The 25,913-nt window shown below is 43.8% G+C and overlaps 1 protein-coding gene across 2 annotated transcripts in view; it reads left to right on the top strand.

Annotated features, from left to right (window-relative positions):
* SLC25A20 (solute carrier family 25 member 20) overlaps positions 1–25,913 on the top strand; it is a 37,193-nt gene that overhangs the window by 10,026 nt on the left and 1,254 nt on the right. For both annotated transcript variants that reach the window (XR_008199142.1, XM_052637760.1), the window contains exons 2-8: positions 1,208–1,300; positions 4,576–4,703; positions 7,509–7,599; positions 23,724–23,841; positions 24,609–24,681; positions 25,056–25,165; positions 25,765–25,889. Coding sequence is in view for 1 of the 2 variants with exons in the window: in XM_052637760.1 (XP_052493720.1) it covers positions 1,208–1,300; positions 4,576–4,703; positions 7,509–7,599; positions 23,724–23,841; positions 24,609–24,681; positions 25,056–25,165; positions 25,765–25,889 (738 nt within the window). In the remaining variant the exon portion in view is untranslated. The remainder of the gene's footprint in view (positions 1–1,207; positions 1,301–4,575; positions 4,704–7,508; positions 7,600–23,723; positions 23,842–24,608; positions 24,682–25,055; positions 25,166–25,764; positions 25,890–25,913) is intronic.

The following is a 25,913-nucleotide window of genomic DNA, read 5'->3' as shown; positions in this document are numbered from 1 at the left end:
GGGCAAGCACTTTGCCTGGAGGAAGACTTCAGATGGAGAGAGGAAGAAATTAGGATCCTGGAAGCATCTTGAAAGAACTTTCCATTAGCCTTGGTGCCCACATGAATTAAGAGGAGAAACACAGGAAGTAGTTGGATGCTAGAGTTTCAAATCCTGAGAAATGGTAGACTGGTGGCTCTGGGACAAATGGGACATGCATCGAAAGGATGAGATTTTGGAGGTGATTTGAGTAGGGAGAGCTTCCCCAGGCAGTGAAATATAGCCCAAAAGGTGAGGTGAGAAGGTCTGAAGATGGCTGAGTAAAAGTCATCACTGAACATAAGCTGAAGCCCCGGAATGTGTTTTCTGAAAGGGATAGTGGACCACCTGGGTAGGCTCCTTAGCCTTGGAGGGCACCTGGAGTTGAAAAGGAGACAAAGGAGAGAGTGCCAAGAGGGGATGTTTAAAGTTGGAAGCATTGGATGCCCCGAAAGGTGGAGAAGGATGAGGACCAAGGAAAGCAGGATATTAAATCCACCTCATTCCAAAATATCTTTGTCGAGCACGTTACCTAACCCCCAACAAAGCACTTCAGATGAGTGTGGAGAGTGCCTAGAATTGAGCTGAGCTTTGCAGTGGATAAATGATATCCAGTGTGGCTCAGATGGTAAAGCATGTGCCTGCAGTGCAGGAGACCCGGGTTCGATCCCTGGGTTGGGAAGATCCCCTGGAGAAGGAAATGGCAACCCACTCCAGTACTCTTGCCTGGAAAATTCCATGGACTGAGGAGCCTGGTAAGTTACAGTCCATGGGATCACAAAGAGTCAGACACGACTGAGCGACTTCACTTCACTTGCATCAGCCAGGTCTAGTTACTGGCACATCACTGGACCTCAGTGAACCCAGTCTCCTCATTTGTAAACTGGTCATACCTATTCCATTTGGTCACCACGGGATCCTTTAGATAAGAAATAAATAGCAAAAGTAAGTGGCTGAGGAAATCAGAGGAACTGTCTCGCTCTTCAGAAGCGTGCTACTGATGACTTGTGAGTACAAGGTTGTAATAAACTGGAAGAAAGAGAAGTCTGAATCCAGCAGATAAAGGGAATGCTGAAGATGTGCACACAGGTGCTGCTTTCTGTTGAGATTTTGGCAGATGGTCAGGCCGTTGCCTCTGACACGCAGTTCTGCTTCTGGGAAATGACCGTGTTTTAACTTCTGGTTTTAGGTCCGACTGCAGACGCAGCCCCCAAGTTTGCCTGGACAGCCTCCCATGTATTCTGGCACCTTTGACTGTTTCCGGAAGACTCTGATGAGAGAGGTACGGAATCGTGGTGCTGGGCATTTCTCCTATTCAGAGGAACACATTTTCAGATGGTTGGCGTGTTACTTCTCTGGGGGACTGGGTGACTGCATGGTTCTGCGGGAGGTCCAGCCCACATGCCTGGCTCTCTCACCCCCATGTCATCCTATGTCCTATTGTCATCGCTCTGGAGTGTTTGAGAGTTCCAGTTACTGTTTTATGTGGATGAATGAAGCTAATAAAATGGCGCTTTCTCTCTTGGAAGGCAGAATCGAGACCACAGGGAATTCATGAGGAATAATTGGAGACATGAAGTAAAAGAAACTGCAAAGCTGGTTCAGTCTGTTTGACAGGGATCAGTGTCAGAAGTTCACGTAAAATTTGGAGGAAAGCTCAGCCTGTCTGGGGAAAAAAGAGAGTGAAAGAGAATGAGTCTTCAAACCCATAGACAAGGAAACTAAATTGGTGTGAGGTTATTGAATTGTATAATCATTTTTCAGCTATTACTTAGAGTGAAAACATGGGATTTTAAAAAAGTTTTAATGACTAGTGATGCTTATTACTGACTTCATTAGCACATAGGTAACAACCTTCGTTGCCTAAAATATAACTCTAATGTGAATAAATAGTAAATATATAGTCTTTATTAAATAAGTAGAAGTAAGAAGCAGGTATCACCCAGACAAAGAGGGGATGCTGGTAAGTGATGGACTCAGTCTAGAAGAAGTTGTTCCCGGGGCTCCTGCAGGACCCAGATGTGGGAGGAAGATTTTGAAGTGGAATCTACCCAATCATCCATGCTGGAGATGGTGCCGTCTTTTCTTCTGTAAGGCTGTGTTTCTCTTATCAACCCAGAATGGAGTCTGATCGGTGTCCAGTGGAGGCTTTGAGCTTCCAGTCTGCTAAGAGTTCTCTGCCCTTACAGAGAGACAGGATTATATGCCTCTTGGTGAGCAAATATTATTGAGCACCTGTTTAGTGCCTCAGCAATGTGCTGGGTGCTGGAGGCTTGGTGAGAATGGCTTGTATAAACCCAACTCCCTGCAGTGTCAGAGAGGCTTCCTCAGTCCATATTTGTGCTTGTCTCTGGGTTTTGCTGTGCCAGATTGAGCTCACTTGCTGGTACTACTGGACGGGTCTTAGTTGTTCTGCATGGAACTGGGTGGGCCAGACAGTGGAAGGAAGGCTGGAGGAGTCGTTGGGAGTTGTTGGCCCTCCGGGCTTGGGCATCCTTAGCCAGGTGGGAAGCTGTGGGAGGGGCTTTGGGAGGGTTTTGTCCCAAGAGGCTTTTGCAGATCCTTCCCAGAACCTTCTCTTCCTATTCACCCTTCCCTCTTTACCTCCTGTGCACATTGTCCTTGGAGAGTCTGCTTATAGCCTGTAGCCGTTAGACCTTTGCAGATCTGGGAGAAGTGCTGCAAGTAGTTCTGGAAAGAAGATGGGTTGTGAGCGCCCAGAGTCTGCAGTGAGGCAGGTTCTCCAGCCTAGGTCTGTGGACCCTCCCTTGTGTGTAGCATCCCCCTCCCCTGCCCATTTCTCCTGCCAGTTCCTGTAGGAAGCAACTGTAACATGTTTTTAAAAATTAGCCCTTATTTTGTGTTAAAAAGACACAAGCACTTAGTTTGTTACCGAAGGACTTGTAACAAAGTAGCCCCCCACCCCAATCCTCTAGAAGTTGCTGCTTTCTACCTTCTCAATTACTGTTTTTCCTCCTCCCTTGGGAACTTCTCCCACCAAGGATTGCACCCCTCCCCGCTGCAGTGAAAGTTCACAGAGTCTTAACCACTGAACCATCAGGGAAGTCCCTCAGCTCCCTCAGTTATTAATGCTGTTTTCTACCGAGCTGCATGCACGTATTTTATCCATTTAAAACTGTTTTAGCTACCTGTTTGTGGTAGATGGTTTTAACTCTTGCGTTCCTTAGCTCCTCTTTCTGCTCTGCCCAATAATTTTCATCATCCTTTGTGGTTTAATACAGTTCACTGTTTTCATGATTACAACTTTATGTATGTTTTTTCTCTGTTAACAAAGTAATGTCCTTCAGGGCACATTTCATTACTTGTACAGCTTTTTGTTTTTCTTAAGGTTGGGTGAACAATTGTGTCAGTTTCTCTTGCTTGTGTCTCTTTGAATCTCTACATCTGTCATCCTGTGTCCTAAAGTTGCTGTAGAATGCTTTTGTTTGGTTTTTCACACTGCCTGTTTGTTGTTTGCTTTGTTTTTCTTATAAAACAAATAAACTCCTCCTGGAGTCCTGGGTCTCATACTCCCATGTCAACTGGCTTCTTCCCAGGCCTGCTGTACCCAGCACCTTCCTGGGAACACCCCTCCCCTCTCTTGAGCCAAACCCTTGGTCTCTGGGTCCCAGATCTTCCTTGTCCTTGTTGTACTAACTTGTTTGGTTGGATTGTCTATTTGTCTGTCTGTTCATTGGCTACTACATAGTCAGTTTCATTATCTAAATGTACTGGTGAAAATTGATGTGCAGTCTTGCTATTGTTTTTAACAATAAGAATCTTATGTCTTTTTTGGGAGGGGGCATACTGGGTGGCTTGAGTGATCTCAGTTCCCCAACCCAGGACCGAACCCAGGCCACCACAGTGAAAGCCCAGAATGCTAACCACTAGGCCACTAGGGAACTCCCCTCAGATCCTAATTCTTAGGAAATACAAAAATTTGTGTAATTAACCTCCAATTAAAACAAATAAATTTATATTAAAAAATTTTAATGTGAGAAAAAAAGATACATGCAGCCTCCCCCCCCAAAAAAATTTCTTAAGCACCTGTATCTCACCCCCAATCAAGTCACATTGTACATTCTGTTTTGTAGCCTGCCTTTTTTTTTTTTTTTTTTTTTTACCAATTTAGTAATCTCATGTTACAATGTGATTGTATGGCTGTGTGATAGTCCAATATGAGGTTTCCGTAGTTTGTCTCATTAATCTCCTATTTGGGAATGTTCCAAAATGCAGTGTGTAATAAATGCCTGATGTCATTCTTTTTTATATCTTTGAGTATTCCCTTAGAATATGTTTCTAGACAGGTAGTTTTCTGAGGGAAGCGTAAGCTACATGTTACCAGTTTGCCTTCCAGACTAGAAGCTGTTTTCAGTGTCTCCAACAGTATATAAGAAGACAACCTTTTCTGATAAGTGTGGGAAGATTCTTCCTTTTAAAGCTCTCCTTGCTTGGGGAAAGGAGGCCACGGGTCAGAGGACACGCTGCTTCCCTGCTTCAGTGATGTAGATGTTAGTTGTGTCTGTAAACAGCTTCCCCTCCTATGCTTCCTTGCAGGGCATCAGGGGTCTATATCGGGGCATGGCTGCCCCCATCGTCGGGGTCACCCCCATGTTTGCTGTCTGCTTCTTTGGGTTTGGTTTGGGGAAGAAACTGCAACAGAAACACCCAGAGGATGTGCTCAGGTGAGTACTTACTTACTAGCCCGGAGCACGCGATGCTGTTCTGCCGGTGATGTGATGTAGGCTACAGGAAAGAACTGTCAGACCGGCAATGGCTGTCTTCTTCTCCATATCAGGGAGGTACTTGGGTTTCCTTTGCGCTGTGGACCAACAGGGGAAAAGATAAAACCCAAAGCCCTCCCCCAACCCCCCTTACTAGATTGTCGTCATTTCTTATATGAAGTAGTCTTGCTTACTGGGAATATTAGTAATACCAGCCCCACAGCACTGGGAGGTCCGAATGCTAAAATGTGTATCAGATACCACCAAGGTACCTGGTGCTACAGTAATGACCGCAGCAGCCTTCTTTCTCATCCCCTGGATGGGAGAAGGGAAGGTTTCAGCTTCTGTCTTCCTTCATTTTCGTAACATGATTATAATTATTTCCAAGTATTGGTGTCTCTGTTGCAGGGAAAGAAATTAGTGTTTCCTTCCAGTAGACTTTCAGAAGTTGGATTTGGGTATGGAGAGGCAGATGAGGTAGAATTAGGGCTCAGAACTGACAAAGCAGTGAATGAAAACGGGCTTCTTGGGATGCAGGGCATGCTGAGTTGACACCCAGGATGACAAGGCACACTCAGTCTGAGATGACACCTGCGGGGTGGGGCTGCACGCAGCACAGGGCCCACAGCAGCTGGCCAAGCTTAGATTCTAGAGCTCAAGGGAGGAAGCCCAGGGTGCCCTGTGATTGACTTCGATCACTACTTCAGGCCGCAGCAGGCTGAGTAAGGGGCGAGGCATCAATAGAAATGCTCGTAACATGAAACTATTTCTGGAGTCCCCGTGACTCTCTGAATGTGGCCAGCTTCTATAAAAAGCCATAGGTAGCCCCAAATGTGAGTGTAGGGGGTGGGGTCCTTTGGAAGCTGTGTTTGACTTTTTTTAATATATATTTTTATTTATTTGGCTGCGATGAGTCTAGTCCCCTGACCAAGGATCAAACTTGGGCCCCCTGCCTTGGGAATGTGGCACCTTAGCCCCTGGGCCACTAGGGTAGGCCATGCGTTTGGCTGTGGTAGTCCAAATAGCCTATGGACACATGTCCTCTCTGAGCATCTGGGCTTTTAGCTCATACGCTAGCTCACAGCTGTATCATGAACCAGGGCCATGCCCAAGAATGTTCATGGGGTGACTGCTACTGCCTTAGCCTGTGGGTTGTATTCCCTGTACCGTCACATCAGTGCTCAGAGAAGTACCCTTCCTGCCTGAGCGAAGGTTGAGATACTCCGATCCCTGCCCCATAATCCTTCCATGTTCTGAATCCTGAATGTCAACCCTGCCACCTTCTCCTCCCCACTGTAGTATCTGGGCATAGTACAGAAAGGAACATTACCAGGACCTTGGATGGAAGCTCAAGGGTCCATACCTCACAGATGCTTCCCTGGGGTGAGTGAGGGGTGGTGGAATGGGCCACCCATGGTACCCTGTGTACATGCAGAGACCCTGTTCAGAGGAGAGTCCCCAGTCCCAGGAGATATGTGCAGCCTAAGGTCTGGGCATCCATGGAAGAAGAGATGTTGCTCTCACGAGGGGAAGTTCTGTCGCTGAAAGGGTGCCTCTTGGGGACAGCAGTGTGAACTGAAACTGTGAAGGAGGCCAGGCATGAAAGCAGTTGAGCAAACAGCTCAATGGTGGAGCAAACAGCCTGTGTGCTGGGCTTGCATGCCTGAGGTGGTTGTGTGAGGCCTGTCTGGGGTGAGTGCATGGGAAAAAAGCCATTGAGACCAGTGCCCTGCCTCGTGACCAAGGTTGTATTGCTCTTGGCACTGAGACCCCTGCCCTGGGAAACTTGATGTCAGGACTGGAAGTGGATGTCTCCCTATCTCCATTTGACATCTCTTCTCCAGGTTTTGGGCTCCTTGTGGGGTGTGATAGTCCTGAAGGCTCGGCTTCCGGAGGCCTGGGGTCGGGAAGGGCTTGAGGGTCAGGCAAGAGGGTGAAGTTTTTCAGCAACTTGTTTTCAATTGTGGGAAATCTGTTGAAATCCATTCCCTCTGAGACCAGTCTGCCTGGAGACCAGATTTTCCTTAATCTTGGAAAGAAAAGGAGATGTCAGGGGCGGCACAGGCAGTGATGCTAGGAGCCTCCAGTTCCTCCATATACTCAGTGTGGTTCATTCTGTGAGGGCCACGGTGAGGATCCAGATCTCTGGCCACTGGAGGACTGTTCTCTGCACAGAAGCCGTAGGACCCATCACACCTGATTGGGTACCATCCCTGACAGGGCATTTCCCAGCAGCTTACAGCACATACCTCACAACTTGGCCTGTGGATATGGCCACAGCCATTCCCCTGGCCTTGACGCCGTCCTGTGTGAGTCTCTGCTTAAAATGTTATCAGGCTCTTGGTGATCCAGAGAAGGAGAGATTGGAGGAGATCTGGGGTTAACCGAGGTCTACATCCTGGGTTATAGGCCATTTCTCACAACAACCCTGAACTTTGCAGATGAAGGCTCAGAGAGGCCTGGAAACTCGTCCATAGTCACCGCATGGCTGGCCAGGGGAGAACCTCTCCTGTGACTGAGGCCATCTGAGTGTGCCCGTGGGCCTTGTGACCAAGCTCATATTGTTCTCAGCACTGAGACCGCTGCCCTGGGAAGTTTGACGTCAGAATATACATAGAACTTGGCTTTGGTGTGAAACGTCATCTATTTGTGCTGGACTTCCGCCCAGTCCGAGCACTTAATTTGATTTTTTTTCTTTGCTGGGGCTGCCTCTGTTCTGAGTAGTTAGTCACAGGTTCTTGCCTCTTGTTTTTGTTTTCAACACAGCTACCCCCAGATATTTGCAGCTGGGATGTTATCCGGAGTGTTCACCACAGGGATTATGACCCCTGGAGAGCGGATCAAGTGCTTGTTACAGGTGAGGATGTGATCAGGGTTGGGGGAGATATTGTTTGGAGGCAAGCGGCTAGCTTTCTACTGGGTATACAATTTTGTGTGGATGTGTATGTCCTTTTACCCTTTATAAAGGCTTCAGATCAGGTGTGCAAACAGTTTCAAGGTTTTCAGGAACATGGAAGCAGTTGTACTAGAGTCAAGAACCAGGACAGTGTAACAAATGAACCAAATGTCACTCCTGTGATGGGTCAGTTCAGACTTACCCACCCTTGTTAGCAGCTACTTCAGGAACTCCAAAAGGTGAGTCGCGTGTCTTCAGAGGTGGAAGGGAGGCTGCTCTTGCCCAACATCGTCTGTCTCCACCCACTGCCCAAAGGCTCAGTGCCCTTAGAGTGTCTGGGCTTGTTCCCAGGCTAAGGCTGTGAACTGGCTGCCTGCCTTACCACACGGGGCTCCCTTTAAAAAAAAGCAGTACTGCTTTTTTCTTCTAATGGCCAAAGCAATTTAATACATAGTCTTTGCTAGAAAAATTTTGGTAATGCAAAGAAGCATAAAGAAAACAATGTATTTATCACCCATGAGGTAACCACCATTATACTTTCTGTGTGAATTCTTCATCTTTTTAGTAAACATGTATATTTTTAAAAATTTATCTTTTGAAATAAAATTGGGGTCACATACTGCCGTAGTTTTGTAGCCAGCTTTTTTCATTTGCTATGTCACAATATTTTTGTGATTATTTTTCTCAGACATCATTTTCTGTGCTTTATTTCAATTCAGGGCTGTAATTTACCCAATAATTCTTTATCTGGGGATAATCCAAATAATATATCATAGTGAACATCTTATGAATAAGTCTCTGTATGTGTTCCTTATTGTTTTCTTAGGATAAATGTCTAGACTTGAAATTGGTATATTTAAAGACACATACTTTTAAAAGAATTTTCAATGCATGTTGGGTTTCCTGGTGGTTTAGTGTAAAGAATCCGCCTGCCAATGCAGGAGACTTGGGTGCAAACCCTGGGTAGGGAAGATCCCCTGGAGGAGAAAATGGCAATCCACTCCAGTGTTCTTCCTGGGAAAATCCCCTGGACAGGAGCCTGTGGGGTCGCAGAGAGTCAGGCGTGACTGGGTGACTGAGTACACGCACATAATGTATGTGTTAGTAACGTAGGTTACTAAGTGGCCCTCCTAGAAAGGTCTGTCACTTTCTATTCCCATCAGTAGAAGAAGAGCTCTCCCTTCCCAGCAGATTCTGCAGCATCTAATCGACAATCTCTGCTAGTGTGTTGTGTGAAAAATTTGCATTCTTTTAGTTTTTCTTGCTTTTTATTGTCGGTGAGCTTAATTACTTTGATTCATATTAGCTGTTTATATCTATCCTTCGTGAAACACCTGTTTGCTCGTCTGTCAGTTTGTTTGATTTATAAAAGCTTTAGACATGTTTTGATTTAGTATTATCATAATAATATTAAACGTGACACATGGGATCTTAGTTCTCCGACTAGGAATGGAACCTTGTGCCCCCTCCATTGCGACTGTCGAGTCAACCACTGGACCACCAGGGAAGTCCCTGATTTAAAAAAATTTTTATACAATTTTTAGATGTTGCATGCCATTTACAGTTATTGCAAAATATTGGCTCTATTCCCCATGTTGTGCAATGCATCCTTGTAGCCTGTCTACACCCAATAGTTTATACCTCCTACTCCTCCACCCCCTAAACACTTTGGACATATTCACTTTGGACATACGAAGGTTATTAATTTCTTATCAAATGTGTCAAGTCTTTCTCATGCTTTGCATTAGTCACTTAATTTTGTGCATTGTTTAGATTAAATGTTTTATTTTGAGATAATTAAAGGTTCACATACAGTTGTAAGAAATAATACAAAGGGAAGAAAAGAAATAAATATACAAAGAGATCCCACATGCTCTTTACCTCGTTCTTCCACAGAGGCAATGTATTGTAAAACTGTAGTATAATATCGCAACCGGAATATTGACATTGGTACAGTCAAGATGCAGAACAATTCTGTCATGCCAACGATGCCTCATGTAGCCCTTGAATAGCCACTTTCATTTTCCTTTCCCCACACCAGTCCTTTTTTCCTTTTGGCTGCCTGCACAGCATGTGGGATCTTTGTTCCCTGACCAGGGATGGAATCCACACTCCCTACATTGGAAGTTAGGAGTCTTAACCACTGAAATGCCAGGGAAGTCCGTCCACTTCAGTTCTTAACCAGCCCAGCAATCACTAATCTGAGCTCCATTTCTGTAAATTTGTAATTTCAAGACATGTATAAATGGAATCATACAGTATGTAACCTTTTCAGATTGGCTTTTTCAACTTAACGTAAATTTTCTGGAGAGTTGTACAGATTGTGGAATGTATGAATATTTCATTCCTTTTTAGTAGACCCGTAGTATGGATGTACTACAGATATGTTTAATTTTTATCCATTGAAGGACATCTGAGTTGTTTCCAGTTTAGGGCTGTTATAAATAAAGATGCTATAAACATTCATGTACAGAGATTTTTCCAGGAAAATCCGTCTTCATTTCTCTGGGATAAATGCCCAGAGGTATAATTGCTGAGTCATATGGTAATTACATGTTTAGTTTCCTTTTTTTGTTTCTTATGCCCACGCCACATGGCATGTGTAATCTTAGCTCCCTGACCAGGGATCGAACCCATGTCCCCTGCAGTGGATGTGCAGAGTCTTAACCACTGGACCCCAGGGAAATTCCATGCATGTTTAAAGAAACTACCAATCTTTTTCTAGAGTAACTATCATTTTACATTCCCATGAGCAGGGTATGAGTGATCCAGTTTCTGTGCATCCTAACCAACATTTGGTGTCATCACTATTCTTAATTTTAGCCATCCTGAGAGATGTGTAGTGATCCCTCATTTTAATTTGTATTCCTCTAATAGCTGAAGGTGTTGAATATCTTTTCATGTGCTCATTTGCTATCAGTATATCCTATTTGGTGAAATGTCTGTTCGTGTGTTTTACCCATTTTCTAATTGCATTATTTGGGATTTTTTTTTATTATTATTACTGAGTTTCGAGAGTCCTTTTTATTCTAGATACTATTGCTTTGTCAGTTATGTGGTTTGCATATTATTTTCTCCCAGTGTATAGTTTGCTTTTCATCCTCTGACCAGAGTCTTTAGAGCAAATGTTTAAATTTTGATCAAGTCCAGTTTGTTATTTTCTCTTTTATAGGTAGGGTTTTGGATGTTTAGGACATCAGATCTTAAGGAATCTTTACCTAGCCTGAAATCCCAAAGATTTTCTTATATGCTTTTTTCTGAAAGTTTTATTTATAGTCTACCTTTTCCATGTAGGTTTGTGAGTCCATTTTGAGTGAAGTTTTGTATCATGTATGAGAATTAGGTCAGAGCGTTTTTCCCCCTCTGGGGCTGTCCAGTTGCACCATACCATTTCCTGGAGATTTACCTTTATTCTACTGAATTACATGTGCATCTCTGTTAAAAATCAGTTGAGCATATTTGTGTGGGTCTACTTCTGTGTACTCTGTTTTCTTTCATTGATTTATGCATCTTTCCCTTCACTAATATTACAGTCTTGATTAGTATAGCCAAAGGCTAAGTCTTAAAACTGTCTAGACTGATCCCTCCCACTTTATTCTTAAAAAAAATTGTTTGGGACTTCCCTGGTGGTCTAGTGGTTGGAAATCTGCCTTCCAGGGCAGGGGGTGTGGGTCTGATCCCTAGTCCAAGAACTAAGATCCCACATGCCATGGGGCAACTAAGTCTGAAGACCACAACTGCTGAGCCCACACGCCCTGGAACCCATGCACTGCAACCAAGACCCAATGCTGTAACTAAGACTCAACATAGCCAAATAAAATTGAAAAAAAAAACTGTTCTCGCTGTTCTAATTTCTTTGTTATTTCCATGTTAATTTTAGGATAGTTTAGAAAACTGAGAAAATTCTTGCTAAGAGTATGTTGAATCTGTAGATCAACTTGGGAGAATTAACACATTATTTTGAGTCTTCCAATACCCAGACATGTTACACCTCTCCATTTATTTGGAACTTTAATTTCTTTCATCAGCATTGTGTAGTTTTCAGCATATAAGCTCTTAATGTGTTTTCTTACACACCTAAGTCCTTTGTAAAGTGACATTGTAAATGGTATTATAATTTTAATTTTGTTGTATGCCTGTTCATTGCTAGTTTGTAGAAATACAATTGATTTTTTAAAATTTAAAAATATGTATTTATTTTTATTTTTGTCTGTGCTGGGTCTTTGTTGCTGCTCAAGGGCTTTCTCTAGTCATGGTGAATGGGGTCTAGTCTCTAGTTGCAGTGCGCAGGCTCATTGCAATGACTTCTCTTGTTGTGGAGTACAGGCTCAAGGGCACTTGGACTTCAGCAGTTGCAGCACATGAGCTCAGTACTTGTGACGCATGGGCTTAGTTGCCTGTGGCACGTGGGAGCTTCCTGGATCAGGGATTGAACCAGTGTCCCTTGCATTGGCAGGCAGATTCTTAACCACTGGACTACCAGGGAAGCCTGAAATACAATTGATTTTTGTATGTTAATTTTGTATCTTGTGAACCTTCCTGCATGCTTTTATTAATTCTAATTTTTTTTTTTTTTTTTTAGATTCTTTGGGATTTCCTATGTAGATAATCTTGTTATTTGCAAACACGGACAGTTTTATTTCTTCATTTCTGATCTGTTTACCTTTTATATCCTTATTTCACTGGCTAGAACGTCCAGTACCATGTAGAATAAGACTGATGAGAATGGGTATTTTTTCCTTGTTCCCAATCTTATGGGGAAGTATTCAGCATTTCACCATTAAATATAATCTCAGGGAGCCCAGGTGGCTCAGTGGGAAAGAATCCTCCTGCCAGTATAAGAGCTGCTGCTAAGTCGCTTCAGTCGTGTCCGACTCTGTGCAACCCCATAGACGGCAGCCCACCAGGCTCCCCCGTCCCTGGGATTCTCCAGGCAAGAACACTGGAGTGGGTTGCCATTTCCTTCTCCAAAGCATGAAAGTGAAAAGTGAAAGTGAAGTTGCTCAGTCGTGTCCAACTCTTTGCGACCCCATGGACTGCAGCCCACCAGGCTCCTCCGTCCATAGGATTTTCCAGGCAAGAGTACTGGAGTGGGGTGCCATTGCCTTCTCCAACCAGTTCAAGAGACACAGATGTAATTTTGGAGTGGGTTGCCATGCCCCACTTCCCAGCCCAGGGATCGAACCCAGGTCTCCCACGTTGCTAGATGCTCTTTGTCAACGTGAGAAGTTTACCTTCTCTTCCTCTTTTTCTGAGAGTTTTATGGATATTGACTTTTGTCAAATGTTTTTTCTTCCTTTATTAAAGTGATCGTGTGATTTTTCTCCTAAACTCTTAATATAGTGAAATTAACTTCCATTGCTTTTTGAACACAGAACCAATTCTTCATTACTGGAATAAACTCCCCAACCTGGTATATGATTCTGTTTATATATTGCTGAGTTCTATTTTCTTATATTTTGTTAAGGATTTTTCATCTATAGTCATGAGAGATATTAGTCTGTCATTTTTTTTCTGTATTGTCTTTGGTTTTGATATCAGAGTAACACTAGCTTCATAAAGTGAATTAGGAATTGTTCCCTCTTCTAGTATAGAATATGTGTTGATTTTTCTGTAGACATTTGGTAGAATTGGTAGAATTTTATAGTGAAATCATATAGGCTTGAGATTTGGGGGAAGAAATTTTTAAATTATGAATTCAGCTTTCTTTAAAGTTATAGGCCTATTCAAATTACTTATTTCCTGTTGGGAAAATTGTGATAGTTTTGTTTTTTTATCTAAGTTGTCAAATATGTGTGTGTAAAGTTGTTTGTAGTACTCCTTTATTGTCTTTTTTATGTCTGCAGGGTCTGTGGTATTATCTTCTGTTTTATTCCTGGTATTAGTAATCTGTGACTTCTCTTTCTTTTTTCTTTGTCAGACTCACCAGAGGTTTGTCAGTTTTTATTGATCTTTTCAAAAAAGATTTTTCTTTCTTTTTTTTTCTCAGCTGTGTAATGCAGCTTGTAGGATCTCAGTTCCTCGACCAGGGATTGAAACCAGGCCATGGCAATGAAAGCCCAGAATCCTAACCACTAGGCCAGCGGGGAACTCCCCTCTTTGATTTTCTTTATTATTTTTCTGTTTTCAATTCCATTGGTTTCTGCTTCTGTTTTTATGATCTCCTTCCTTTTGCTTGTTTTTGGGTTTAGTTTGCTTTTCTTTTCTCTCTCTCTCTTTTTTTTTTTAAGCTTTTGAAGTGCAAGCTTAGAATATTGGTTTGAAGCCTTTCCTCTCTTCTGAAGTGTGCAGTCAGTGCTATAAAGTTTCCTCTCTGCCGTGCTCTAGCTATGTCCCACAAACTCCAATATATTTCAGTTTTCAGTCAGTTGCGTGTGTTTTCTAGTTTCCTTTGGGACTTCCTTTTTGAATTGCTTTGAAGAGTGTTGTTCAGTTTCCAAGTGCTGGAGATTATTGATTTCCAGTTTGAGTCCATTGTGATTGAAGAACATATTCTGTATTATTTACATTCTTTTAAATTTCTTGAGGTTTGCTTTATGGCCTTGGATATGGTTTATCCTGTCTGTGCCACAGGCATTTAAAAAGAATGTGTGTGCTGCTGTTGTTTGGTGGCATAATCTATAAACATCGATTATATCCTGTTGGTTGATGGTGTTGAGGTCTTTATCCTTGATGATTTTCTGTCTAGTTGTTCTGTTTGTTGATGGAGGAATTCGAAATCTCCAGCTGTTACTGTGAGTTTGTTTCTTCTTTCAATTCCATTAGTGTCCCTTCACATAGTTTGCAATTTTTTTGTTTAATGTATACACACTTAGAATTGCTATGTCTTCTTGATGGATTGGCCTTTTTATCACTGTGTAAATGTTCTTCATATTACCATTATATAATATTCCATATTTTTGCTTACCGTGTTCTTCCTGATGTTCCAGAGTTCCTTCTTTTATAGTTTCTTTTCTGTTTAAAGAACTTCCTTTAGCCATTCTCTTGGGATATATCTGTGAATGACGAAGTCTGTTAGTTTTCTTTCATCTAAGAATGCCTGATCTTCCCTTTATTCCTGAAGAATAATTTTCACTTGACATAGGATTCTGGGATGACAGTTCTTTTCTTTCAGCTCCTGTGCTGCTCCTTTCTACCCTCCCCGGTTTCTGCTGTCATTCTAAATATTTCAGTGTTGTGCTTCAGTTGCTAAGTCATGTCCAGCTCTTTGTGACCCCATGGACTACAAGGCTTCTCTGTCCTTCACCATCCCCCAGAGTTTGTTCACACTCATGTCCATTGAGCCAGTGATGCTATCCAAACATCTCCTCCTCTGTCGCCCCCTTCTGCTCCTATCTTCAATCTTTCCCAGCATCAAGGTCTTTTTCAGTGAGTTGGCTCTCCACAACAGGTGGCCAAAGTATTGGAGCTTCAGCTTCAGCGTCAGTCCTTCCAGTGAATATTCAGGACTGCTTTCCTTTCAGATTGACTGGTTTGATCTTCTTGAAGTCCAAGGGCCTCTCGAGAGTCTTCTCCAACACCTCAGTTCAAAAGCATCAGTTCGTCAGTGCTCAGTCTTCCTTATGGTCCAACTCACATCCATATGTTATTTTTCTTGGGCTACTCTTAAGCTTCTTTCTTTGTTTTCAGTTTTCGAGTAAGTTCATTTGCGATGTGCTCTGGCATGGATTTATTCGGGGGTATTCTGTTTAGGTTTGGGTCAGCTTCTTAAATCTCTATGTTTCAGTTCAGTTCAGTCACTCACTCATGTTTGACTCTTTGTGACCTCATGGACTGCAGCACACCAGGCCTCCCTGTCCATCACCAGCTCCCAGAGTTTACTCAAACTCATGCCCATTGAGTCGGTGATGCCATCCAACCATCTCATCCTCTGTCATCCCCTTCTCTTCCCTCCTTCAGTCTTTCCCAGCATCAGGGTCTTTTCAAATGAGTCAGCTCTTTGCATCAGGTGGCCAAAGTATTGGAGTTTCAGCTTCAGCATCAGTCCTTCCAGTGAATATTCAGGATTGATTTCCTTTAGGATGGACTGGTTGAATCTCCTTGCAGTCCAAGGGACTGTCAAGAGTCTTCTCCAACACCACAGTTCAAAAGCATCAATTCTTCGGCACTCAGCTTTGTTTATAGTCCAACTTTCACATCCATACATGACTATGGACATTTGTTGGCAAAGTAATGTCTCTGCTTTTTAATATGCTGTCTAGGTTAGTCATAACTTTTCTTCCAAGGAGTAAGTCTCTTTTAACTTCATGGCTTCAGTCACCATCTGCAGTGATTTTGGAACCCCAAAAATAAAGTCTGCAACTGTTTCCACTGTTTCTTCATCTATTTCCCATGAAGTGTTGGGACCGGATGCCATGATCTTAGTTTTCTGAATGTTGAGCTTTAAGCCAACTTTTTCACTCTCCTCTTTCACTTGCATCGAGAGTCTCTGTAGTTCTTCTTCACTTTCTGTCATAGGGTGGTGTCATCTGCATATCTGAGGTTATTGATATTTCTCCCGGCAATCTTGATTCCAGCTTGTGCTTCATCCAGCCAAGCGTTTCTCATGATGTATTCTGAATATAAGTTAAATAAGTAGGGTGACAATATATAGCCTTGACGTACTCCTTTTCCTACTTAGAACCAGTCTGTTGTTCCATGTCCAGTTCTAACTGTTGCTTCTTGACCTGCATACAGATTTCTCAAGAGGCAGGTCAGGTGGTCTGGTATTCCCATCTCTTTCAGAATTTTCCACAGTTTATTGTGATCCACACAGCCAAAGGCTTTGGCATAGTCAATAAAGCAGAAATAGATAGTCTTTCTGGAACTCTCTTGCTTTTTTGATGATCCAGCGGATGTTGGCAATTTGATCTCTGGTTCCTCTGCCTTTTCTAAAACCACCTGGAACATCTGAAAGTTCATGGTTCACGTATTGTTGAAGCCTGGCATGGAGAATTTTGAGCATTACTTTACTAGTGTGTGAGGTGAGTGCCTTTTGTGCAGTAGTTTGAATATTCTTTGGCATTGCCTTTCTTTGAGATTGGAATGAAAACTGACCTTTTCCAGTCCTGTGGCCACTGCTGAGTTTTCTAAATTTGCTGGCATATTCAGAGCAGCACTCTCACAGCATCATCTTTTAGGACTTGAAAGAGCTCAACCGGAATTCCATCACCTCCACTAGCTTTGTTCGTAGTGATGCTTTCTAAGGCCCACTTGACTTCACATTCCAGGATGTCTGGCTCTAGGTGAGTGATCACACCATCGTGATTATCTGGGTCGTGAAGATCTTTTTTATACAGTTCTTCTGTGTATTCTTGCCACCTCTTCTTAATATCTTCTGCTTCTGTTAGGTCCATACCATTTCTGTCCTTTATTGAGCCCATCTTTGCATGAAGTGTTCCCTTGGTATCTCTAATTTTCTTGAAGAGATCTCTAGTCTTTCCCATTCTACTGTTTTCCTCTATTTCTTTGCATTGATCACTGAGGAAGGCTTTCTTATCTCTTCTTGCTATTCTTTGGAACTCTGCATTCAGATGCTTATATCTTTCCTTTTCTCCTTTGCTTTTCACTTCTCTTCTTTTCATAGCTATTTGTAAGTCCTCCTCAGACAGCCATTTTGCTCTTTTGCATTTCTTTTCCATGGGGATGGTCTTGCTCCCTGTCTCCTGTACAGTGTCACGCACTTCTGTCCATAGTTCATCAGGCACTCTATCAGATCTAGTCCCTTGAATCTATTTGTCACTTCCACTGTATGATTGTTAGGGATTTGATTTAGGTCATACCTGAATGGTCTCGGACTTCCCTGTTGTCTCAGAGGGTAAAGTGTCTGTCTGCAATGCAGGAGACCTGGGTTCGATCCCTGGGTCAGGAAGATCCCCTGGAGAAGGAAATGGCAACCCACTCCAGTACTATTGCCTGGAAAATCCCATGGACGGAGGAGCCTGGTAGGCTACAGTCCATGGAGTCGCAAAGAGTTGGACACGACTGAGCGACTGCACTGTCACTTTCACTTGTCACTTTGAGTGGTCTAGTGGTTTCTTCAATATAAGTCTGAATTTGGCAATAAGGAGTTCATGATCTGAGCCACAGTCAGCTCCCGGTCTTGTTTTTGCTGACTGTATAGAGCTTCTCCATCTTTTGCTACGAAGAATATAATCAACTTGATTGCAGTGTTGACCACCTGGTGGTGTCCATGTGTAGTGTCTTCTCTTGTGTTGGAAGAGGGTATTTGCTATGACCAGTGCGTTCTCTTGGCAAAACTCTATTAGCCTTTGCCCTGTTTCATTCTGTACTCCAAGGCCAAATTTGCGTGTTACTCCAGTGTTTCTTGACTTCCTACTTTTGCATTCCAGTCCCCTATAATGAAAAGGACATTTTTTGGGGGTGTTAGTTCTAGAAGGTCTTGTAGATCTTCATAGAACCATTCAACTTCAGCTTCTTCAGCATTTCTTGTTGAGGCATAGACTTGGATTACTGTGATACTGAATGGTTTGCCTTGGAAACAAACAGAGATCATTCTGTCATTTTTGAGGTTGCATCCAAGTACTGCATTTTGGACTCTCTTGTTCACTATGATGGCTACTGCATTTCTTCTAAGGGATTCTTGCCCGCAGTAGTAGATAGAAAGGTCATCTGAGTTAAATTCACCCATTCCAGTCCATTTTAGTTTGCTGATTCCTAAAATGTCGATGTTCACTCTTACCATCTCCTGTTTGACCACTTCCAATTTGCCTTGATTCTTGGACCTAACATTCCAGGTTCCTATGCAATATTGCTCTTTACAGCATCGGATCTTGCTTCCATTACCAGTCACATCCACCACTGGTGTTGTTTTTACTTTAGCTCTGTTTCTTCATTCTTTCTGGAGTATTTCTCCACTGATCTAGAGTAACATATTGGGCATCTACCGACCTGGGGAGTTCATCTTTCGGTGTCATATCGTTTTGCCTTTTCATGCTGTTCATGGGGTTCTCAAGGCAAGAACACTGAAGTGGTTTGCCATTCCCTTCTCCAGTGGACTACATTTTGTCAGAACTCTCCACCATGACCCGCCCGTCTTGGGTGGCCCTACACACATGGCTCATAATTTCATTGAGTTAGACAAGCTGTGGTCCATGTGATTAGATTGGTTAGTTTTCTGAGATTGTGGTTTTCAGTCTGTGTGCCCTCTGATGGAGAAGGATAAGAGGCTTATGGAAGCTTCCTGTTGGGAGAGACTAAGGGGGAAACTGGGTCTTGTTCTAATGGGCGGGGCCATGCTCAGTAAATCTTTAATCCAATTTTCTGTGGCTGGATGGAGCTGTGTTCCCTTCCTGCTATTTGCCTGGGGCCAAGGCGGATTCTTGACCAGAGGGCTGTCAGGGAAGCTCTCTATGTTTATGTTTTGCCAAATTCGGGGACTTTTCAGCAGTTGCTTGAGTACTTGTTCAGTCCTACTGTCTTTTCTCTTCTTCTGGGACTGTGAGGACACAAATATTGATTTTCTGACATAGTCCCATGGAGTTACAGTCCCTGAGGTTCTGTTTAATTTGTTTCAGTTTGTTTTGTGTCTTGTTCAGATTGGATATTTTCCAGTGTTTTGTCTTCTAATGCTGTTTTTTTTTTTTCCTATCTCTCCTCTGTATTCTGCTGTTGAGCGAGCCATCCACTGAGTTTTTTATTTCGGCTGTTTTTCAGTTCTAAAACTTTCATTTGGTTCTTCCTCATATCTTCTATTTCTGTGCAAAGATTTTCTTTCTTTGCTGTGGCTTTCTAATTTTTTGAATTTATTTCAAGCATATTCACGATTCGTCATTGAAGGATTTTTACAATGCCTGCTCTAAAATGTTTGTCAAAGGATTCGTACATCTCTGTCATCTTGGTGTTGGCCTCTACTGCTTCTTTTTTCTTTCAGTTTGACATCTTCCTGGTTTAGGATATGATGTGCGATTTCCAGTTGGAACCCGGATATTTGCATATTTTATTGAGATTTTGGACCCTATATAAACTTCCTCTTTCTGTTGGCTTTCTCTGACACCACACCAGTAGGAAGTGAGGGCTGCTGCCTTGTTAATGCCAAGTGAGTACAAGTGCAGGGGCCCCACTTGCCCTCTGTTGACACTTGAGGGTGGGGCACTGCTTTTTACTGTTGGGTGGGTGTGGGAGTTCTAGTGACTCTGCTGACAACACAGGACAGGAGAGCCCCGGATACAGCTGTCAGGGATGAAAGTCCTCATTCCCTTCTTGGTCTTCTCTGACTACACCCAGGCAGCACGTTGGATACCTCGTTACAGCCCTGCAAAGGAGGAAGTCCGGGCTCCCCACATGGTCTTTGCTCATGTAGGTGAGGGTGAGGCTACAGTTTTTCCTATGATGTATGGCTGGAGTACAGTGCTTTTTGTCTAAAGATGTTCTGTCTTTCTAGGCTGTTCCTTTTCTGATCCTTTATCTAGGGAATGCAGGCTTTCATTGGGCCTTCTTTTTAGTCTGTGCCTGTTGGCATTCCTGGATCACCAATATCTTTTGCCTCAAGTCTGAGATATGTCAAATGAGAATATACAGGGAATTCACCATGGTGTCATTGCTCAAGGCCGAAAGTCCTTAGTGAGTCTGCTTCTCCTCTCCAAATTCTCAGAGCCCTCGTGTATTTGTTTAAAACAAATAATGTTAGGGCTGTTTTTTTCTTTGGTATTTAGCAGGAAGAATAAAGACTTGCTAGAAGTATGTATATTGATTTTGAGTTAGTGAATGTTTATTTTCAGTAGCCTTGTCCATTAGCGTTTTCCATCATGGCTTCTTCCCTTTCTTTTATGCCTGAAGTTTTTTTTTTTTTTTTTGATTAATTAATTTAGTTAGTTTTGGCTGTGCTAGTCTTCGTTGCTGCTCAAGGGCTTTCTCTAGTTGCAGTGGCTTCTCTTGCTGCAGATCACAGGCTCCAGGCACGCGGGCTTCAGTAATTATGGCCTACGGGCCCAGTTGCTCCATGGCAGGTGGGGTTTTAGTTCCCAAACCGGGGATTGAACCCATATCCCCTGCATTGGCAGGTGGACTCTCAACCATTGGACCACCAGGGAAGTCCCCCTGATTTCTGCTCCTAGATAAGACAGTCCCTGTGCACTCCTCGGCTCTGCTGGGTGGCTACTTTGTACCTCTCTTCTCTTCTCAAGCCCAACCCTCTCACCAGATGACCTGGCTTTCTACTTCACAGAGAAAACTGAACCCACCAGAAGAGAACTTTACCAAATGCCCTCCACTGCCCCACTGGTACCTGACTACATCTGTGGCTGCCTGGCCTGTTTCCACCAAGAATGGCACATGCTTCTGCTTCTGCTTGACCCCACCTCCTAACCCCTCTTGCCCATTCAGAGACCTTGTTTCAGCAGTTCTTCTTTCTCTCCTTCAACATCAGTTTTTGTTTTCCAGTAGATTGTTCTCTTTGGCAATAAAGGCATGAACCTGCTTCTGTTTTCGCCTTAAAAATGCAGACTTCTCTCTTTTACCATCCAGCTCCATTTCTGGACTTCCTGACTTTGCTCTGTGCATGGTTGTGCACGGGTACTTAGTCACTCAGTCATGTCTGACTCTTTGTGACCCCATGGACTGTAGCCCGCCAGGCTTATCTGTCCATGGGATTCTTCAGGCAAGAATACTGGAGTGGGTTGCCATTTCCTCCTCCAGGGCATCTTCCTGACCCAGGGATCAAACCTGAATCTCCTGTGTCTCCTGCATTGCAGGCAGATTCTTTATCCTTTCATCAAGGAAGCTCGGTCTTTACTCCCTCTTACATTGAAACTCTTTGAAGAGTTTTTCATTTTTGTTGTTTTTTCCCCACTCTTTGTCTCCAGTACCTCTTCTTTAATAGTTAAACATACATCAGACTGGCTTTTGCCTCACAACGCTAACAAAACTACTTTTATCAAGGTCACTAGTGACTTTTACACTAAGTCCAGTGTTCAGTTCTTGGACCTGGACATTGATCCATCTTGATTGGACTCAACTGGCCCCCTAGTCTTCCTTGAAGAGCTGTCTTCACTTGGCTTCTCTCCTGACTTTCTACCTACTTGGCTGCTCCTTCTCTATGTCTTTTGTTGATCCATCATCATCGTCTCGATCTTTCAATGTTCATGAACACGAGACTCAGTGCTATTACACTCATCTCACTGATGATTTCTTCTTGTCTCAAGATATTTAGACACAATCTGTATGATGATGATTTTCCAATTTGTATCACCAGCTCAGATTTTTCCTGCAATGTGGACTAGTTCATCCAGTATTCCCACTGGACACTAATAGGCACCTCAAAGTCACCATGTGCAAAGCTGAACTCCTGGTCTTCCTCAGTACTTGCTTCACTTACAGGCTTCTACAGCTCTGTTGGGGGCAATACCATCTGTCTAGTTGTTCAGCCCTAAAGCCCCAGAGTCCTCCTAGATTCCTTTTTGTCTCATTGTACACATGCCGTTTGTTGACCAATTAAGCTGGCTTTTACCGTATCCTGAATCTACTCCTTCCCACCACCTCCACTGTAAACCACGTGGCCCCAGGTCACCTTCATCACTGTGCTGGGTGCCTGTAAGGTCCTCCTCACTTGTCTCCCTGTTTATAGTCTGTACCGTACGTAACAGTGAGCGGATTCTGTTACTGTGTCACTTCCGTGCTCCATCCTCTTTGTCCCCGCAGGTCACTGTGAGTCAACTCTAGCATCCTCTGATAACATGGGCCACCCTGCCGTTCCTCAGACATACCAGGTTCACCTGTGGCAGGATCATCTGGGGAAGTTATATTTTGTTTTAAAAGCCGCTGATACTCAGCTGACATTGTCTTAAGTTTATTATTTTTAGAGAAATTGACATCTTTCTGATTGAAAACTTTTCCTAACCAGAACTGTTGTTGTTGTTCTGCCGTTGCCAAGTCACATCTTACTCTTTTGAGACCCCATGGACTGTAGCCCTCAAGGTTCCTCTGTCCATGGAATTTTCCAGGCAAGAATCCTCGAATGGGTTGCTCTTTTCTTCTCCAGGGGATCTTCCTGACCCAGGGGTCACACCGCGACTCCTGCATTGGCAGATGGATTCTTTACTAGTGTGCCACCAGGGAAGCCCAACAAAACTCTTACTCTCTTTTTATTCACCTCTTCTTTTATATCCCTTGGAAAGGTTTTAGAGTTTTATTTACGCCAATCCTATGGCTTGATGCACATATATTTTGTTATTTTGAATGAGATTCTTTTCCATTACTCTTCCACTAGTTGTTGGTATATACAAAAATTGTCGGATTTATATATTTATTTTGTAACCATCTCTCCTTGGGAACTCTTTAATCTGAACTCCGTTTCTAACTTTAATTACTCTTTGGTTGATGCCCTCATATGTTTGGATTCCTCTTGACTCTGTACTTGGTTTGGATCCTGTACAGGCTCTCTTTCTCTCAGATCTTTTCTGGAATACCTCCTGCTTGCCCTCAGGTTCTGGGCTCTTGGGGAAATGAACATATTTTCAATAGGTTTCCCATATATTTCTACATTTGCTTCCTTTTGTCCCTCTTCTCTACACGGATGGTATTTTTAAAAATTAATGTACATTTAATTTTCTTAATTAATTAAGAGACTGGGACAGAGGGCCTCTCCTTGGCCGTCCCCTGGCTCTGCACAGGACCTCTGTCCAAGCACTTAGAACTCTGAATACAATTTCCAGTTTACCTTCTCTTAACCAAGCTTCATGATCACTTAGAGCTTGGAATGGATTTAGTATTCCATGGATATTTGTTGAAGGAATAAGTAAATGACTGAAATATTTGTCTAGTCCTTTCTAGAACTTCCAACTACCTTTATTGGGGATAAAGATACTTGGGAATTTATTTTTCAAGTTACTTTCCAATTCTTCTGCTGTTTTTTATTTTTTCCTAATCAATGTGTGTACATGTTGTCATATTTTCACCTAGCCTTATTTCATAGTGACTTCCACCAATATTATACATTCTAAACAACTGTCGATTTGGCAGTGACGTCTTTCATTGATCTAACGCATAATGACCACTGGCACACTCACTATGTAATCTTCCGTAGCCTGCTGAGTCTGTTGACTTGGATGTTGCTCTTGCTGACTTGATGATTCTTTCCTCGCTCTCAGATTCAGGCTTCTTCAGGGGAGACCAAGTACGCTGGTCCTTTGGACTGTGCAAAGAAGCTATACAAGGAGGCTGGGATCCGAGGGATCTACAAGGGGACTGTACTCACGCTCATGCGAGGTAACCTTTGAGCCCTCCACCTATGGTGGATTTGCCACTGGGAGTCTTGCCTGGATCTCTGGATTAGCCTTGGCACCATACATGCCACAGCCTTGACAGGGCTGGCACGGTGTGTCCTGGTTTTAGGCCATTTCCCCTCTGGCCAGCATGGACATGCATGAGAATGGGGGGACCTTCCATCCTTCTGGTAGGCTGGCCCTCAAGGGTGGAAATCATGACAGTGGCAGTAGCAAGTGGATGGAAATCATGGCTGGAGGGATAAGTGGGAAAAAAGAATAACGTAGGAGGCTTCCCTGGTGGTCTGTGGTTAAGACTCCAAGCTTCCAATGCAGGGGGCATGGGTTTGATCCCTGGTGCCATGTGGTGCAGCCAGAAAAAAAAAAAAAAAAGAATGACTTAGTAACAGTGGAGCTCTATTTGGCTTGAGAGGCATGTCCTACTGGGGTGGTGCCAGGCGCCAGAGATAGCCCTGAGATGGCAGCTTGGAGGAAGGCCAGATGTTAGCTCCAGTTAAAACTGCTTGGAGTGGGCTTGTTAGTGGGGACCACTCAGAGGGCCTCTGAAGGTGAAATAATGTCATGCTTGTTTGTGCTCACTGACACCAGTGCTGGCCCCAGAGCCACCTCTGATCACTGCAGGTAGGAAGTGCTGCTGAGGAACTTCTCAGGAAACCTTCAAGGGTCCAATGCCAAGGTTGGCTCTCCTAAGATCAAGAAATCTGTGAGGATTTTCTGTCATTTATTTTACATCTTTCTTGCCACTAACAGATGTTCCAGCCAGTGGCATGTATTTCATGACATATGAGTGGCTGAAAAATATCTTCACTCCAGAGGGAAAGAGGTGAGGAGAACAGAAGAGCTTAGAAGCCACTTTCCCTCATTACCGGTAGGTTGCCCTTTCCCATTAGTGGGTCTGAAGGCAGAAATGGGACCTGCTTCTGTCTCCATGTCTACTTCCCTCTTGTTACTGTTGAGCCCCAGCTAATACCAATACTGTTACTCTGTGCCTCGCCCAGTGGAGCAAGGGTTTGAAACAAGTACAGAAAACCTCCTCCAAAGAGTGGCAGCTACCTTGTCACAGGAGTCTTGGCCTTGGACCACCTCCGTCCAGCCAGTGCCTCCCTCTCTGTGGCCGCCAGGTCTGCACAGAGGGGGAAGATCTGAATGCCACTCCCACAGCCTTTGTGTGACCAGGGCTGTGTTGATGTTCTGCAGCGTCAATGAGCTCAGCGTGCCTCGGATCCTGGTGGCTGGGGGTTTTGCAGGGATCTTCAACTGGGCTGTGGCAATCCCCCCAGACGTGCTCAAGTCCCGTTTCCAGACTGGTTAGTAGGGGAGAAGAGGGGTGGATGGGGTTGGAGTGGGCCCCCAAACTGGCTGACCCTGGGATATGGAGCTCTTAAGGTCTTAGGCACACTCCCTCTCCGCAGTAGCTCTCAGCGAGTGTCTGGGCAGCACTCTCCCGTGTAGTCATTTGTGTCCTGAGAATGTGAGACTCATTTTCTTGTCAGCCTAAACATAAAGTAACTGAGAGAAGGGCTTCCCTGGTGGTCCAGTGGCTAAGACTCCGCTAGATGGGACACAGGTTCGATCCCTGGTGAACGAAGATCCACATGCTGCGCAATGTGACCAAAAAAAAGTGAGAGAAGAAGTCACGTCAGCCTTCCTTCCCCCACATGAGCGGAAGGACTATTTCATTGTTCATTCTTTTCCCCATTCCCTCGGCACTAGTATAATCCAGACATTGGTTTGTTCCAGGGTGAACTGTGTTGTCTGTGGACTGGTCCTGGGTGACCCAAGCAGTAGCCTCGCCCTGGTGCTGTGGCCCTGCAGGAAGACTTGACTACAAAATTGTCCCCTTGTAGGTCACCATGGTCAGGTCAGAAAGCTTCTTGAAGCCTTAATGGTTGGGTTCTGCCCACAGCGCCTCCTGGGAAATATCCTAATGGTTTCAGAGATGTGCTGAGGGAGCTGATCCGGGATGAAGGCATCACATCCTTGTACAAGGGCTTCAATGCAGTGATGATCCGAGCCTTCCCAGCCAATGCGGTGAGTGACTGGCGGGGGCTATGC

Source organism: Budorcas taxicolor, chromosome 1, assembly GCF_023091745.1.
Source record: "Budorcas taxicolor isolate Tak-1 chromosome 1, Takin1.1, whole genome shotgun sequence".
NCBI lineage: Eukaryota > Metazoa > Chordata > Mammalia > Artiodactyla > Bovidae > Budorcas > Budorcas taxicolor.
The sequence above is the reverse complement of the archived record's forward strand: the minus strand, read 5'-3'. Positions and strand labels throughout refer to the sequence as shown.